The sequence below is a fragment of the Pinus tabuliformis genome, chromosome 2_1 (assembly GCF_031772625.1).
Source record: "Pinus tabuliformis cultivar Carrire ecotype Pingquan chromosome 2_1, CPIR1, whole genome shotgun sequence".
Taxonomy (NCBI): Eukaryota; Viridiplantae; Streptophyta; class Pinopsida; order Pinales; family Pinaceae; genus Pinus; species Pinus tabuliformis.
In genome coordinates this window covers 507,334,853-507,353,202 of record NC_142299.1, presented here as the reverse complement: position 1 = coordinate 507,353,202, position 18,350 = coordinate 507,334,853, and the positions used below count along the sequence as shown (strand labels likewise).

The following is an 18,350-nucleotide window of genomic DNA, read 5'->3' as shown; positions in this document are numbered from 1 at the left end:
CTTTTTTAATAGTATTATACTGCAAGCACTGCAAGACAAGAAGTTGCAGGTGGATAGGTAGCTTGGCTTCAGGTCCATATACTAATTCAAAAGTAATTTTCCCAATAGATGCCTTAATAGTGGTACAGTTCACCCAAGGTGCATATTTTGTTTTGCTATCCCAACTCTTCTTATTCTCCATCACATTCTTTTTAATAATAGCCATGAGGTTCTTATTGTTGGATCCGGCTAGACCATTACCATGGGGTTAGCAATTTGAAGAATGGGCGAACACAATTCCATATTTGCAACAAAAGGAAGCAAGGGAAATAGAGCTAAAGGCCTTGGCATTATCTGTCACAATTTTGGAAGGAATTCAAAAACCCAATGATTATCTTGTTTTCAAGGAAACTTATTACAATGTCTTCATTTGCCCTTTTGGTCGGTATAGCTTCCACCTACTTGGTAAAATAGTTTGTAGCAGACAAAATCTATTTATGCCCATAATTAGAGTCAACCTTAAATTCTTCGATAAAACCTAAGCCCCAATGTTGAAATGGTGCTTCAACTATCACACATTTAAAAGGAAGGGCAGAGAATTGCTTTTTCCCAGCAAGAAATCGGCATGGATGACAAGATCTAACATCTAAGAATTACTCCATCCAAGATCTAACATCTAAGAATTACTCCATCTAAGATCTGACATCTAAGAATGACTCCATCTGGGTTTTACCAACCAAGGCTGTCTTGAAATAAGCAATATTTCATAACTTTTTATGTTAGGGCTCTTCTCTTACGATCAACAAGTGGTGGAGCAAGCAAGTTTCTTAGGTAATAAATTAGATCAAAATACCAAACATCACATTCCAACCCACTTACAACGGCACATATTTGGTCTTCTTCTAACTCAAAGGCTTTCAATTTCCATTCAATTAACATCTTTGTCAATCCTCGACCTTCGATTATTATCATTTGTCTAATGTTCGGGTTGTATTCTTGGATTTTGGAGACCTAATTTTCCCCTAAACCCTTAACAATCTAGTTGAGTTAAGACATCCTTAATCGCAATATAGAGAACATAGGAAACAATCTTATTGTATCCAACATATTGTTAATTTTCTGAGGGTTTGATTGTTCTTTGCTTTAGATAATTGCATTTACAAACATCTTCAACATTTACATATTGCATTCACCCCATAATATCATATCATCATTAGCAATTATGTTGAAAGAACAATAACATCAATAGAGCAGCAGAACAATAAAAGAACAGCGGAAGAAAAGCATGCACAAAATAGGCATAAAAATAAAAAATTGAGTTTTGAGGGTCTTCACAAGTCTTATGTGGGTCTTGTGCGGGTTTAATGCAAGTTTAATGTGGGTAGACGAGCCTAAGTCGGGTCTTCACAGGTAGGGGTGAGAACCGCAGGTTTATGAGAATGACCCATCTCGCTATAAGACCCGTCAAGACCCACGGGTCTTATAAGGGTCATGCTTCATGGATAGGGACACCATGATTTAGGTCATAGACCAAGTCAAAACCCTACAAGGGGGAAACCCATGAAAAATCTTCTTTTATTAGACATTCATCAATTGTTCAGACAAAATACAAAGTACATCCATAATGAAAAGCATCAATCACATCGGGCCACCTAGGGCCAATCCAAGTCAGTTCACATCTTCGATTGTGAACTGAACAAGCTGACTTCTAGAGAGTTGTTGCCATATCATTGTCTCAGGAAAAATTATCATTGTCACTGTCATCATAAGATCATGGTCATTGACATCATCTGTCACAACTGTCAAATATACATCATAAGACATATTGTCACCAATTAAGTCTACCAACAGTCATCCGCAATGTCTGATACAAAAGTCTGCTATGTTAGGGTTATTGTTCTATATCAAGGATCACTTCACAGTTAAAGCTATAGTTATGCCAAGTATTATGTCATATGGATCATTGTCCATACATGAAGATCATCGTTGTCAAAACCCATCTTTACGGCTACCATGTAAAAGTATGCAAGCCATTGTACAATTATGATCACAATGCCACTATGTCTAAGAGCGACGTCTTTGTGTAGATGTCGCAGAGTATAGTAGTTATGTTAATGTAATACATACAAATATGTGTCATAAAGGATTTAAACTACAAACACTTGGATGTGAGACGATCCACATACGGAATAGGAACTATGTCACTGTATAAAACGATTATGTGGAATAGGAACCTTGACACCATAATTAGACTCGGGCAGACCATACCATTCACTGGAATGCGAACCATCATAGCAATACCATATGCAAAGAATGGAACAAAAATACCATACGCAGAGAATGGAATAGAGCTACCATACACAGAGATATAATCCTATACGCAGAAATATAATACCATATGCAGAGATCATGCTTAACAAAGATAACCCAGCGATGCGAACTGTACTATATGCAGGGATGCCACAATGCAGATCATACTATACCACAGAGTGAGTTTATACCATAGTTCTGATGCCCATGTGATGTCCACAGAACATAAGAGATGCCCATGCGATGTCCACAGAGAATATGCATTGCGAGAGTTGCATGTTGTATACGTTCGAGCCATGAAAGAATTGATATGCGGATCACAGGTATAGATGAGAAACCTCAGATCTTTGATGCTTCAGACTACAAGCTTCAAATATGTAATAATCCGACCCAAATAGAAGTCAATACAGAGAGCTAGACATCCTCAAAGACGCAACAAACCACATTCTCAGAAATGCAATGAACCATACGAAGATGTGAATAGTTGGAGTAGGCATTCCAATATATAGTAGGCGTTCCTTTTGGAGGATAATTCAAATTTGAATTCACTCATAACTTCCAAATAATTTCTTTCTCAAATTGACATCAAATTAATAATAATAATAATATTCCAATTGAATTTTTATTATGACCAATCTAAATCTTCAATGGGACTGGAGGGTATCCCCTTTGGGGAAATTCATCCCGAAATTGCCCAAATTTCAACACATATGTCCTAAAATGCTTAAGAGATTTGAGCAAAGCATATGCTTGTTTTTCAATAATGGTATATCTCACCTTAGCATCCCCAAGAGCTTTGCTCATGAAAACAGTTGGTCCCTCATTTCCTTCACCATCCCTTTCCATTAGAATCCTTTTGATTGTATCCTCAGAAGAAAAGGAATAAATAATGAAATTGTTTGAATAATCTATGCTAATTAAAGCAACAGTCGTTTTGATTTTCTCCTTTATTTCTTCAAAAGATTTCCCACTTTTTCATCCTGTTGTATCTGTTTCTCGAAGGCAGTTCTTGGCTGCGAAACTGCACTAACTCGACCAATCTTTAGGTCCAAGTTGGCCCTTGAACCAGAGGGGGCTCCCTCAAGTGTTACGAGGCTTTTTAATGTTGTTCACTGTCACTGCATAGTAGCGTATGAAGCACAACGGCCAGATCTAGGATATGTATAGGTGGTTGTTGATGAGTCATAAATCCCTGGTTAACAAATAAAGGCCTCTCTTGCAAAGGCCTTATCAAAGTGAGCGTTCAGCTATGGCAGAAAAACATAACTAGAAAGAGTTTGGAAGAGGAATAGAAGATAAATTAGATAATTAAATATCCCTGAATACCTAATCATATAATATAGCAGAGGCGTACAAAAGAATATCTATAACCCACATAAATACATTTGAGAGACGACAAAAGGCAACAATTTAATGATGCAGATGTACTAATTTAAATAACCTGTTCAATTAACTATTCTCGGTAATGATTATAACTTTGAAGTGGGTTTTCAGAGAAGTCAATCCTCAACTTAGCCTTACCATGTACTTGTGTATTACCTAAAACATATGAAGAAACAGATTATGAAATCATTGGAAAAAACATACATCAGAAACAGATTTTGTCGTAAAACTGAAGCCAGAAGCCCTTGATTAAAAATTCTGCAACAGGAGATTTTACAAAAATGGTCAGGGTTTTGGCATCAAAAGCCAACCCTTTTACATTCTAAATCAAATAATATATAGAACATTGAATTAAGCTAACTGTCTCTAATTCCTAGGAACAGAAAACTAAACTTTAGGAATAAAAATTAATTAAAATCTGTAAAAATAAAACAAATTTGGAACAGGCTACAAGGTGTCTCAAATATTGGAGTTGTTTGATTAGTTCTCTGCTTGAAATAGTGAATGCAACCTCCTGTCAATTTCTTCAAAAATGGAGCTTTTATCTTTACTTGCCACCTATCATTTGACTAACAGTTATTCTGTGCCTTGAAATCTGGATCATGCTTATTTGACTGCTGATCCTCATCCTGAAAATCTGAATTGTTGATGTCGATCCCTGAAAATATGTTCATGACTTCTATTGACTGCCACCTTCCTGTCCAGATGTCATGTTATTGAATTAATAAAAAATCCTCAATCAACGCTTGTCTCTACAACTCACTGCATTCATTCTTTTACAGGCATATGGTTGGTCAAAAGCTGCCGCTCTCGTTCTAATCCTACACCAATCAACCAGTAAACAAGTTTGGCCATGAAACACCACCTAATTGCCTCTGAGCTACACAAAGGATATTGTTATTCAATCAGGATCTGCTCATGACCATTCATGAATAGTTTCTAGGGTTATTAGGTAATTGAAAACCATCCCTCAAAACACAACATATATGATAATGCTCTGCTCTACTCCAGTTACAAATCCAGGTCAAGGAGAAATATGAATGTTTCACTATCACGCTATTAATTCTTGAAAAATAAAACTTATGGAAATCTCTGAAAACCACTACAGACGTTGCATTGTTCACAACCTTTTCTTCACAGACCGAACTATGAAGAAATGGAGCTTTATCTTTCAATGCAAACCCCCTGCCATTGTGCAATTTCTTTCTCTTTTGATAGAAACAAAACAGTCTTGTAAATACCGGAGAGTAGGGGAAAACCCTTGGCAAATACAAAGCCAAAATCTTTAATCCTGCTCTTTTTCCACTTCCCCTACTTGGAATTTTTTATATTTCTTTACCCAAACATGTTCATGAAAATGCACATGAGAATAATCTCTAAAAAGAAAACTTAGAAAAATATACAAAATATTTCTATAAAAATTAAATTAATTTTAAAATTAAAAACTTCTATTAAAATAATACCATTTGTCTTGACAACTTTGTATATGTTCAGAGAATTTAGCCAAGAACAATTGGCAAATTTCAAAAAAAAAAATTGTAACTTTTAAAGGTGTCAGAAAAAGTTACAACACATCCCACAAAAAAGCAACATCCCGTTTTAATAGGTTATTCATGGGTTTAACAATTTCAATAAAATTTGAGACAAACCTCCTTATAAAATTTATGTTGCCAAAGAAAGATCTCAAAGCTTTATTATATCCTCAGGTGGGGAACGGCCTTAATCACCTCAAACCTTTCGAGATCTATGATGATACCTTCCTTGGACACAACATGCCTAAGGAGTTTTCCTTGATCAACCCCAAAAATAGATTTCTTAATATTCAGAGATATCCGATACTTTCCATCTCGCTCAAAAACATTTATTAAATGTTGGCAATGGTCTTTTGTTTTTTTAGAGGCCATAATCAAATCATTTCGGTATATCTCGACAATTTTTCCAATCAAATATCTAAAGGAAAAGTCCATGGCTTGTTGGAGGGTAGATCCAACATTTAAAATATCGAATGGCATTCTTAGATACTTGAAGGTTCCCCCCGGAGTTGTAAAAGCAATCCTTAATTGATCCTCTTCTTTAACCATGATTTCAGTATACCTAAAAAATCCATCTAACATGGACATCATTCCTATGCTCGTGACTCTTTACAAAATATTTTCCGTGTTAGGCAAAGTGTAATTGTCTTTGAGGCATCCTTTGTTGAGGTCCCTGAAGTCCAAAAACACTCTAATATTGTCGATTTTCTTTCTCGTGACTACAGGGTTAGAGAGCCAAGAGGAATGTCTAATTGGGGTTATAATTTTGGCATCAAGCATCTTTTGTAATTCATTTTGGATGAGGGGGACTAGTTTTGGCTTTGTGCTTCTGCCTAACTAGCTTCGCCCCATCCTTCAAGTGAATAGTGTGTTGAATGGTGTCCTTATTATATGCCTCTAAGTCTTGATATGACCAAGCAAAGACATCCTTAAATTCACAAAATAGCTTTCCAAGTTCATATCGCCCTTGGTAAGTTGTTCCCTTGCCTACTTTAACCATCTGAGGGTTCGATTCAAATCCTATTTTTATCTCAATTACGTCTAGTGGTCTATTTGTTATTCTTTCAACTTTGAATCCATGATTTTAGTGAAAGACTTTTCTAAGGGAATCACCTTTTCAAGTGTATACATTTCATGGACATCTTCTAAAGTGAGCTCCTCATTGCTTTGATTTCTAGCCTAATCAGTATTTTGTATAAAGTTGAGGATTTGAGCATCATCATCAAAAATTTCCTAGTATTTGTGGTTATCGAGTATGGCTAGTCTAAAAATTACCTCCATGGTGAAATACCCTAGTTTGAATATGGTTTCATCAGGTGGTTGCAAGGTGGTGGTAGCAATAGCCAAGATAGCAAGAGGGTGGAATAGTATATGGTACTCGTAGCTTTAACACTTTTAGAGAAAGCAATAGATCACTATGATGATTAAAAAATGATACTTGAGTCAATAAGTATGTATTATGCATGTAGGGCACCCTAACTTAGAGAGGTTATGTGCCTATTACAGCAAAATTTAGCACCTTAGTGCAAAGCCTCAATAAGCACTCTAGGTAAAGGCAATAATAGGATCATTTGTCACTACCACCTTGACAATTTCTCTCTTGTTCAATGGTCAAATATTTTCCCTACAAGGGAGGCTTCCCCAACGAATCTCATAGATTGGATAATCCAAGTACTCCCAGGCCAAATATCCTCCAAGATTTCCACTAAATAAAACACCCAAGGATAATGTTCAATAAAATAGGGGTCTGGGTGCACTACTAGGGGTGGAAGAACAGGAAGAATTGGCTTGCATTTGTTGGAAAATGCAATGCGGTGTTGGAAATCACAATTGTCGTTAGACCAAAACCCGCAGGTGTTAGTCAACGATCACATCGCCAACGATATGGATCCATGAGAGGCGGTTAGTCCATGTCATGAAACACACAAGGAGCGTTGATTTATCTAATGTCCAACAATCTCCCCCCCCCCCCCAACGCAAGCCAATTGTGTATCGAACTCATGACCTACGCTCTAATACCACTTGTTGGGAACCACGAATGTCGTTAGACCAAAATCCACAGGTGTTAGTCAACAATCACATTGTTAGAGATAAGGATCCACAAGAGGCGGTTAGTCCATGTCACGAAACATACGGGGAGCATTGATTTATCCAATGTCCAACATGTGGCAGCTATTAATTCCAATTTTCCTTAACCTTAATAATTGTTCGTGAACTTTATTATTCTTCCTGTGTTTTTTAATTAGATCTTCTTCATCAAACAAATATCAAAAATAAAATAGTAAAGACAGTGGACATAGAAGTTAGGCTCCAAGCTAGGGCAAAACCCCTCCAAGGGGAAAACCCAAAAAACTCTTCTCTTCTTATAAATTTGCTTCAAATGAGACAACGAAGACCCAAATCCTAGACCAAGTCCTTCTCCAAGTACCAAGTCAGCCCTTCCAATAGAATGAGCTTCTAATGGCAACTTCAACCACAACCTCTTCCCTGTAATTCTGTCCTGCAATTTTCGCCTTGTAGTTGCTGCAAAAACCCTAATCCAACTTCTTCTTGAGTCCTTCCTAGAGCAAGATAGTTCCTTCCAAGGTCAACGAGGTCAAGAGAGTATTCTCCCTTCCAGCCACAAGATATTGTACTTCGCTCTTATGCAACTTAGACCTGCAGTGTTGGCCTCCTTTGTAGTTGTAGAAACCCTAGAATTTTGCACGTGTGAAAGAGGTAGAGCCCGAAAACAAGATTTTCGTCCTTCCTTTCTTCTTTGAGACCTTCGTTATCTTTTTCTCCTGCTTCCCAAGTACGGATCGAACTTTCTTCTTGAGATTGAACTTGTGTGTGAGTGAATGCCAAATGAGGTCGAACTGCTTCTTTATATAGCCTTTCCAGGGGGTCGAATTCCTTCCTCTAGGCTAACTTGAAGCTGCTAGGGCCGACTTGTACTTTTGGAGTTTCCAGGACTTTCTAGACTCAAAAATAATTCTTTTTCCAATTACATTTTGCTCGGAAGGGTCTTATAAACATGATATTGACTCTCTTGACTCGTGACAATATATCTTATGATGCTTTTACCTAGAAGGCCATCAATAATGAGCATGAAACCCATGCTTTAAAATAGTAAATTTTTATTTTCTTCTTTTGTTTGTTACATAAGATACATATTGAAATGAGTACAACAACAATTATGAAGACTGAAACTAGTTACATTTCCAACAGCATTGAAAAGCAGCTCTGCAACAATCCAAATCCTGCACCTCCAATCAATCCAACCATTCCAGGCACTACTGACATTTCCATGTCCTCTTGATTCTAATTAACTTATGGTTTTTCTACTTCACTTGGAATTTACCAGTGTTGTGGCATAATATCTTGCATAAAAAAGTCTTGATCAATGAACCTTTTTGTATATATCCAATTAGTATATGGACATTTGGGACAAAAGACATTAACTTTTGCCATTGGTCTGGTTTCTAATGTAGCAAACCATGGACAAAATACATTAACTTTTGCCATTGGTTTGGTTTCCAATCTGGCAAACCACAGCAAAAGGATTTTGATATTACATAATCTAGTATCAATTTAATAAAAAAAAGCTTACATAAAAAAAGAAAGTTGGGCTCCGAGTGAGATGTAATTCCAAGGTAACGAGTTCAAAGGACCTTGTGGCTAAATCCATAGGGCTTAATTAGTCCTAGAAAGGCTCAAATAGGTTCCCAAACACATGCTACCTTTGAGTTACCAATCACTATTATAAATTATGGTTTCTAAGCAGCACAATTTACAGCATGCAAAATTATGACAGAAATAACAAAATAGCCTAAAATCGATGATAGGCAAGAAATAAACAAAGGCTACTTAATGATTAAACTAGGAAATAGATTGCAGCAAACTTTCAATGGCTGAAAACACATAAAACAGCTATAAAACCCTAAACTTCAACCCTAACAAATGGCTAAAAAAATGCAGTAAAATGATGTTTTTGTTTTTACAATTTTGTATATTATGGAATCTAGTATCAGTTTAATAAAAAAAAGCTTACATAAAAAAAGAAAGTAGGGCTCCGAGTGAGATGTAATTCCAAGGTAACGAGTTCAAAGGACCTTGTGGCTAAATCCATAGGGCTTAATTAGTCCTAGAGAGGCTCAAATAGGTTCCCAAACACATGCTACCTTTGAGTTACCAATCACTATTATAAATTAGGGTTTCTAAGCAGCACAATTTACAGCATGCAAAATTTATGACAGAAATAACAAAATAGCCTAAAATTGATGATAGGCAAGAAATAAACAAACACTACTTAATGATTAAACTAGGAAATAGATTGCAGCAAACTTTCAATGGCCGAAAACACATAAAACAGCTATAAAACCCTAAACGTCAACCCTAACAAGTGGCCAAAAAAATGCAATAAAATGATGTTTTTGTTTTTACAATTTTGTATATGCAAATCCTAACCCTAGGACAGATGTCCAAGATATTTTTATTCTATTTAATGCAGATTTTGCTGTAACCCAACCCTGATTTACCCTAGAAAACATTAAAAAAATAGGGTTTTAAATTTATAGGATTGACACACTAATGGACTCGTGCATTTTCTCAATCCTTAGCTAATGGAGTCAAAGGGAAATGTCTGTGGAAAAAGACCAATTGGAATGAGTTATGATTAGGTCAATCTTGACCATGACCTAGTATTACAATAAATGAACATATCTTGGCCATAGTGACATACATTAGTGATATAATATGGCTCCATCATACACATCAAGATTATACAACCTACCTCTACTCTCAACTTCTACTACCTCTATTTTTTCTACCCAAAAAACACTGCATTACATCCCTAGGTAGACTTCCTGATAAATTACACCTTACCAAAGTCACAGGACACATCCCTCAGGGTCACGTGTCCCATATTTCACGTGTTGGACACGAAATACGACCTAAAACGTGTCCAAAACGTTTTTTATCGTGTCCCCCAATCGTGACACGCATTTTGGACGTGGCAAAAACGCGCCCTAACGTTTTTGCCCCTTAGGACACATGTCCCACAAAAAGTCACTCATAAAACCCGCACATGGTTCATTTTTTGGTTTTTTTGGTCATTTTCGCCGTCGAAGCTTGTTGGAGTCGTTGTTGTGTTGGAACTTGGTCATTGTTTGCTCATTGGAGTCATTGTTGTGTTGTGTTGGAAGTTCCATTAGCGATTCCCAACTGTCAGCGTCACATCGACTTGTCCTGGATAATAGATTTCATGGTTAGGAGCTCGTGGTTTGGGGCTTAAATTTCTTGTTTTTGAGCATGTGGGGACCAAGTCAGCATTTTCTTGTATTCCATACACCCATACCTATATAATTTGTATCAATGTATTCAAGAGCCTTTTCAGGTGTCAGCTGCCATTCACAATTTTTGACTTTTGAAATAGCTTTCTTCATGGTCTCTATAGCTCGATTCATTTGCTTGTTCTCTAAATATCCACATTTCCCATGTTTTGAAATTTGGTTTTCCTCCTTTTTCTAAAACATGTTCAAGAAAGACTCTGTGGCTTGCCTTTTCAATCATTCCTTTTGTGATATAGGCATCAATTAGTACATTGGGCACTCTGATATCATAACTTAGGCCATCAAATTCCCACTCTTCAAAACATTTTTCGACTCCCTGCATATCTCGAAGTCTGACCAATGAAGAAAGCATGCATGTATAGCCATTGTAATGTTTTAATTGCAAATTTCAATGGGTACAAAGAGTTGACTTAAATATATAGGGCTCTACCTAGTTGAGTCTGTCTTGTAATTGCCCACATTTTCCAGGATGTGCAGCTTGAGTTAGTCATCTTCATAGACTAGCCAACAAGAGAACTAGAACTGCCGAGAAAGAAAATATCAGTGTCTGATGTCATATGTGCAATACGCAGAATGCCCCTGTTGAGATCCTCGATTTGGTTCCCAATCTGTTTAATAAGTTAATAACATGAAAATTCAAGAATGAACATTGAACTGTGAGCAATGAACATCATTGATGTAGTAAATTAATAAACTAATACTATATTTCAGTAACTTAATATGGATCAGGAATTATATTTCAGTATTATATATATATATATATAAAACGTGTCCCTCATGTCCTATTTCCAGGGTTGTTGTGTCTCGTGTCGAATACTCGTATTTACATGTCCTCCATGTCTCGTGTCCTTGTGTCATGTGACTTAGCACCTTACCAATAACGACTGCTATGAAATCCTATATGCAAAAGTACATATATAAATTAAAAAGATAAGAAATCCCTGCAACAATTTTTTACATCTCAACTGGGAGAAGAACCACTGTTATAAAGGTTGACAGACTATCCAACTAAAAGCAATTCTGTATTGTGAAAATTTAACAATAAATTGATGAAAAACAACCCCAGATAAAGACAGATGAATGCAGGAGAAATTAAAATATGAAAATCTGAACCCTTTGACCTAATGTAAATATTGTTTTAGTGTCCATGCCATTCACCAATAATCTATTTTGGTGCCAGCATACATTCTGGCACTCCAGTAACAGTGCTGAAGAGTAGACAAATATTCACAAACCAAAATAAAAATTTGGAACGAATTTGTATATCTCAACTGGGAGAACCACTATTATAGAGGTTGACAGACTGTCAACTTAAAAGCACTTCCATAATGTGAAATATTAGGAAGAAAACAATGAAAAGCACCCCCACATAAAGACCAATGCCTGCTGGAAAAATTACAATACGAAAATCCATAGTCTTGGACTTAATGTAAATATCTTTTTACTAACCATATCATTCAGCAATCAACTAACTTGGTGCCAGAACACCTTCTGCCATTCTGGTAACCTAGACTAGGGTCAGACAAATATTCATGAACCAAGACAAAAATTTGGCAAGCTGTGCAACTATGAAGTCACCTAATGTCTACAAAACTGTCAATGTGACATGTAATGCAGTTAACACAAGTTCAGAAACAAAAAGTTGTGACTTAAGACCCTTAAATGTATCTATTTGATCAAATTTAAACATAAGCAATACAAAAAGTTAAAACATAATCAAGGATCTTGAAATGCAGTGTTGTTGCACATGCTGCAACAAAAAGGTGCATAAAGTCATACCAAGAATCTCTCGCAATTCCTTTGCTGTGCAAGCTGCTTGGACAGGTCCACGCCTTCCAACCAAATACACTTTCCTGTATTCCCAGAAGAGTTTCAGAAATTGAAATATTTGAAATTGGAACTAAGAACTATAATATATGTAGTTATATCATAAGCATAAAGATAGAATCAAAAGACTATCCATTGACCTGATGCAACTCCTCTGAAGGGCAGATAAAGCATGTTCTGCGATATCAGTCGTAGCCAGTTCATTTAATGGACGAAGAAGAATTCGAGCAACATCAAGAGCTACATTTCCCTGTAAAATGACAGAATATTCCACATGGGGTCCTTAAAATTCTCAAGGATCATCTTAATTTTCTGTATATTATCTTATTTATATAACCTGACAATTAAAAAGCATATGCCACTAGTGGAAAAGATAAATATACTCTTTTACCTATAAAATCTTTCATATCAATACTAAGTTGCAAAGCACTCTAAATACCTACAAGCAATGCAGTTGTTGTCTATAAGAATTGAATATCCACTATCGAGCATCAGAAGTATTAGGTATGATCAACCAACAAAATAATATGAACTTCATTAACTACGTAATTGATTAAGACTTTGATTGTGCCTGGGAGGGATGAAAGCATTCAGGCAAGAAACAGCACATTAACAATCTGCAATTCGTCTTTCCTCTCTCCTAGCCACCACTCATACAGTCCACACGCTGAATGATCCTCTCAACCTCAGCCTAGCCATAACACATATGGCCTTCTGCGCTAACCCTCAACTTGTGCTAGCTAAGTCTCGTCCCTCTAGTGCTCAGTAACTTGGCCTCCACACGATTCCTTCTCCAAATATTTTACTGCAACACTTATTTCTCCATAGCCCTGAGTCTCTCACTCTTCTCTTGAGAAAATCACACTCAATAATTATGATGAGTCTTCCTCCTCTCTTTAGGCTTTTTTTTTGTAATTTCTCATTGAGCTAAATCCCTAACCCTAATCTCAAAAATGATAGATGGCTAGGATTAAATCCTAACACACTTGAGATCAATGGTATAGATTAGATCTAATTCACTTTCTTTAAGAAACCTTAGCCCAATAGCCAACATTAATTAATTAATTAATCAATGTGCTTTTCCTAGGTTATACTAAGGAAAGAATCATAAAAGTCACTTAATAAAGTAAGCAAGTACCTAGAGAGTTTTGGACGACTCCCGCATGCTTGACAGTTAGCCTATGCATAAGTATCTGTCCACTGCTATAATCATCAACATCATCTTCAGGTACAGCCCAAGTTTTCCATTACAGAATTCAAAATTGCCACCTTTATTCAAAAGACATATAACAGAAAATTCCTTAAAAGATCATTGCCCAGTTTACTAGAAACAAATGCCAGTACTGCTTCCATAAAGAGCTCATTCTGGATGTGGCACCTCGCAAGTGAAACTGTACAGACGACAATCAATCTGCAGAAAGCTATCATAATATTTTTCCAGCTCTTGCTATTGACCTCCAAGCTCACAAAATATTCAATCCATTAATAGACACCACCTTCAATTCAAGTCACTAGCCAGCCTTTGCTATGGCCTTCCCCTCATAAAAGGGCAATCAGTAATGCAGAAAGCAGTCATAATATTCTCTCAGCTCTTCCCATCTACCTCCAAGTAGACGTGTCAATTCAAGCTCACAAAATACTTGATGCATTAGTAGACACTACATTCATTTCAAGTCACTAGCCTTCACTATGACCTTTCCACATCTGATGCACTTTTGAATAGTAGCTCTGACATCAAGAGGAGGAATATAGATGCCTAGAATCCAGAGTGAAAACTACAGTGGTGCCATGGCATAGCATGAAATCATGGCATTATTTCATCCTTTGCCATCTACCTCCATACACATAAGTGAGCTCATATAATGTTTGTTGGGATATTAGGTAAAATCCAAGAACCCCCGACTTTAATTCAATCCAGCCCTTCCCCATGCACCACTTTGGGAAAGTGACCACCAAGAGAAAAGGAGAAATGCCCTAAAGTACAGCCTAATCACCAATTTCTTTGCAATATATAGAATATGCTAAACTGTTGGATGGTAGGAGAAATTTCACCGAAATACTAAGAGAGAATATCCAAATATCTTTCAGTGCGATCTTACTTAGCACGAATTTAAACACACATTACATTTGTGCTCACTGCTCAGTAGTCAAAACTGGCAATTTTAGACAGTTTTGCAGTCTTTCCAGTCCATTTTGGCTTGTAACTGCTTTTCCACTGACTCTTGGTAGAACCAGCCAGTTCAGAACATAGTTTTGAAAACTGGAACCAGGTTTTGAACCAGCACACCTATCTAACCAGGATTCAAACTAGATTTGGAAAAAACACATAAAACAACTAATTTTTAGTGAAAAGTTTATTTTTAAGGAATGAAACCATGATTCCAAACCATTAAAGACAAAATATGCAAAGTTTGTTCATCTATATATCATGTGAGGGTGAATATATCAAAATGGCACAGAGTGCAATACATATCAACTAAGTCACCTAACATGGGGACACGGGACACGTAAATTTGAGTGTCCAACAGGGCATGTAGACCCCACAGAACAGGACACGTTATATATTATTATATCAAAATATATATATATATATATATTTCAATGATTTCATATTACACAAATTCCCATGATGATACAAATTCAGACATACATCTAAATTCTACATTGTAAATTTGTAAGTTGTAACATTATGCATACAAATACAATCGTGACAGATTCATCAATAATCCAATAGGAGAAAGGCAAGCAGTTTTTTCATTAAGTCATCAAAATCAAAATGTGTTACATAGGTACTGAGTCCTGAGGACTCCTGACTAGCAATGCCAATGACAAATACAAAACAACTACAAGGTAGTAGGTAGCTAATCAATCATCATCATCAAAATCAGCATCACTGTCATGGTCACCATTGCTCTCCTTTGCATCCATCTCCTTTGTATCCAATGTAATCTTTGCATCTGTTGGTGTGGAGGATGACCCCTCAAGAGTGACATGCTTCCACAAGGGATATTTACTTTCTTGAACCTGATGTCTTTCTAAATTTATTTTCCCTCAATATTTGAGCATGTTGTTGCAGCCCCACTTCCAATAGATAGAGCACCTACAGACCCTGATGAAACTGGAATAGGAGTGGCATTACCAATGGGGAGATTCTTCCCCTTCTTTTGCCCCTTCCCTGCTGCCCTTAATTGAGCCATGAATGATGTAAAAAAATAAAGAAAAAATACACTAGCATGTAAGTAAATGGACAGGAAAACTATTGTAGCAAAAATGGAAAAAAAAAATGAGGAGCAAAATGCACTTACCGATTGCTTGAATCACATCAAAAACGTTTGAATCCTTGATCTGCAATTCCTCTAATACCATGTGAAAATTTTTGAATCTAATAAACCAGAATTCCCGCTGCAGTAAACTGATTTGCATTACCTACTTGTGTTCTTCATTTAACAAGTTATTTTCAGAAATATTCAAAAAATATTAATGCAAATACACTGCAACCGACCCCAACATACAGATCAAGCACTGACAAATAAATGAGACAATCACACAAAGGACACTTATTTTTGGACTAAACATCCCTGGAATCACCCAATGCGGGAGAACTGGTGCAGCAGCTCTGAGGGTTTTCTATTATTAAGCAATAGTTCTGAATACAAATGTTGGTTGTCCTCCCGGCAAACCAGTGACAGAGAAATACAATGGCAGAAAAACCTGAGTGAGTTTTACCTCACTTCACCCGGCAGATTCCCGCTGATCCAGCAGCAAAACTGGCCAGCCCCGGCTACAACTACGCTGCCCCTTCATAGTAACTGCATGGAGCACTTTGAGGCTCTACGTTAGCTTTTCTGCCCACTGTGTCAACTTACCCGGTTGTTCCGACAGTTCCAACTTTCTGTGTGGAAGGCAGCGTTCTCCCTCGTCCCTTTTGGCTCTGCGTCAAGGCTGCGTGGGCCCAGACTTGCCCAACGTCAGTTCTCCTAGCTACTGTGCTGCCCCCATAAGCTTCACTCCGCCTCTCTGTCAGTATTCTCGAACTATCCCTGCCCCTCAGCTGCAAGATCTCCTGAATCGATTTTCCTCCTAAGAACTTCTCACCTCAGGAAATCGATTTCCTCAATCTCTGTGTGTGTTCTCCAACTGACCCCAAGCCTCCTTTTATACTTTTCCTGTTGAGAAATCAACGATCGTGATCTAATCTCTAATCAATGGCTAAGATTAAATTAGATTTGATCATTGTCTCTTAAAAGCTTCTCACCCATGTTTTCATTAATACCTATTAATATTTTAATTTTCCTAAGTTTAGACTTAGGAACCCCATCAAAAATATTAATTATTTTAATAAAATACAATTCGGGTGGAATTTCTCCAAACGGTTTCTGGGTCTTGGAGATCTCATGTGTTCTAGCCCCTCCACAAAATTTCGGAGCTAGAGCACATCCGATGCTACCCAAAAATCAACACATCCTCTTAGCGAGGAATGTGCTCTAGCAATAATTCCCAGCTGAAGTATCACACTAATCCACGACATTGGTTGTGCTCTAGCAATACTTCCCAGCTAAAGTATCACACTGATCCACGACATTGGTCCTCTGAGTTGTTGATGCTCGGCTTGCTGCCCTTCATCCAGTGCACTGCTGCAATCTGTATTGTTTCCCATGACACTGCCACTGTCACTGCTGCATTTGTACTGCAACTCCCTCCCAATACGCTGCATCATGCTACCCATAGCATTGCCACTGCTAATTGTTGCACTGCAACTCAATTGCTGAGAAGTAAGCAACAGAAAAGCCACCCAAAAGTTGACATGTTGGTCAGTCTGGATGCACCTTGACGCTGAAGCTACCTCTGCTGCTAATTTGTGTTGACCCTCTGATGCTACTGCATTGTTGTTGTATCTACTTTGTGCCTTCCGCACTGCTGCAACACTCCACTGCACTGCTTTAGACTTTGGCACTCTAGCTCTGCCACTGTTGCTCCATCATCCCTCACACCAACTGACTCTCGTCATTCTGCTACTATCATTAAGGGCTCCCGTAGCCGTATGTGATCCAAGAGTTTGGGCACCTCAAGGATCCTGCCCTATTTGTAGTCCTCCCGACTACAGCTCAATATCACCCCACCTCTTCTCTAGAGGTGCATGAGCACTCATGGCGCAATCCTCATCGTCCTCCTTGTCAGCGTGCGCTAGAGTAGCATTTGAGTCAGACTTGTCTTCTTTGCCCTTCTTCCGAGGGCACTGCGTGGCGAAATGACCCATTTCTCCACATCTGAAGCATTTGACTTTGGAAATGTCCTTTTTCTTTCTCTTCTTCTGCCCTTGTTTTCCTATTGATGCGAGAGTTGCATCCTCCTCTTCCTCCTTCTTGACTCTAATCCCTTTGTTGTTGCTTCCTGCCTTGGTCAACCGTCTGATCTCTTCCTATCGAAGACCTGCCCACATCTCCTCCCAACTGGGAAGAGAAGCCCTGCCCAAGATGCTTTGGACAAAGGTTTCCTAGTCTTCAGTGACTACATTTAGGGCAGTCCTGACCCTAAATTCAGAATCTGGTGCAGCCCCTACGGAAGTTAGCTGGTCACGGATCCCTTGCAACCTGAGAAGGAAGGGATCGATTTCTTCTCCCTCTGCATCTAAAACTGTCTCAGCGGACTCTCAAGCAACATCTTCCACTGAACAGAAGTCCCCTCGTACAATCTGGTCAAGGCCTCCCACATTTCCCTTGTTGTGTCCTTTTCAGCAATATGTGGGATCAAATGATCTTCGACCCCATCCAAGATCATGCACTTTTCTTTTGCCTGAGCCTCCTTGTACTTCTTGAGAGGATCAGCATCAACCGGAACAACAACCGTCTTCAAGGCATAATCCTTGATCCAATTTTTATCCAAAACTGCTAGGATGTTGGCCTTCCAGATGACGAAGTTGGATGCTCCATCCAACCTATCATGATCCCTCAATCCATTAACCGCCATCTCTACTCAAATGAATGTC

At 37.8% G+C, this 18,350-nt stretch overlaps 1 protein-coding gene across 1 annotated transcript in view; it reads right to left on the bottom strand.

Annotated features, from left to right (window-relative positions):
• LOC149201187 (NADPH:adrenodoxin oxidoreductase, mitochondrial-like) overlaps positions 1–18,350 on the bottom strand; it is a 174,039-nt gene that overhangs the window by 75,378 nt on the left and 80,311 nt on the right. The window contains exons 6-7 of the mRNA XM_089401219.1: positions 12,505–12,614; positions 12,317–12,390 (exon numbers count right to left, since the gene is read on the bottom strand). Coding sequence (XP_089257345.1) covers positions 12,317–12,390; positions 12,505–12,614 — 184 coding nt within the window. The remainder of the gene's footprint in view (positions 1–12,316; positions 12,391–12,504; positions 12,615–18,350) is intronic.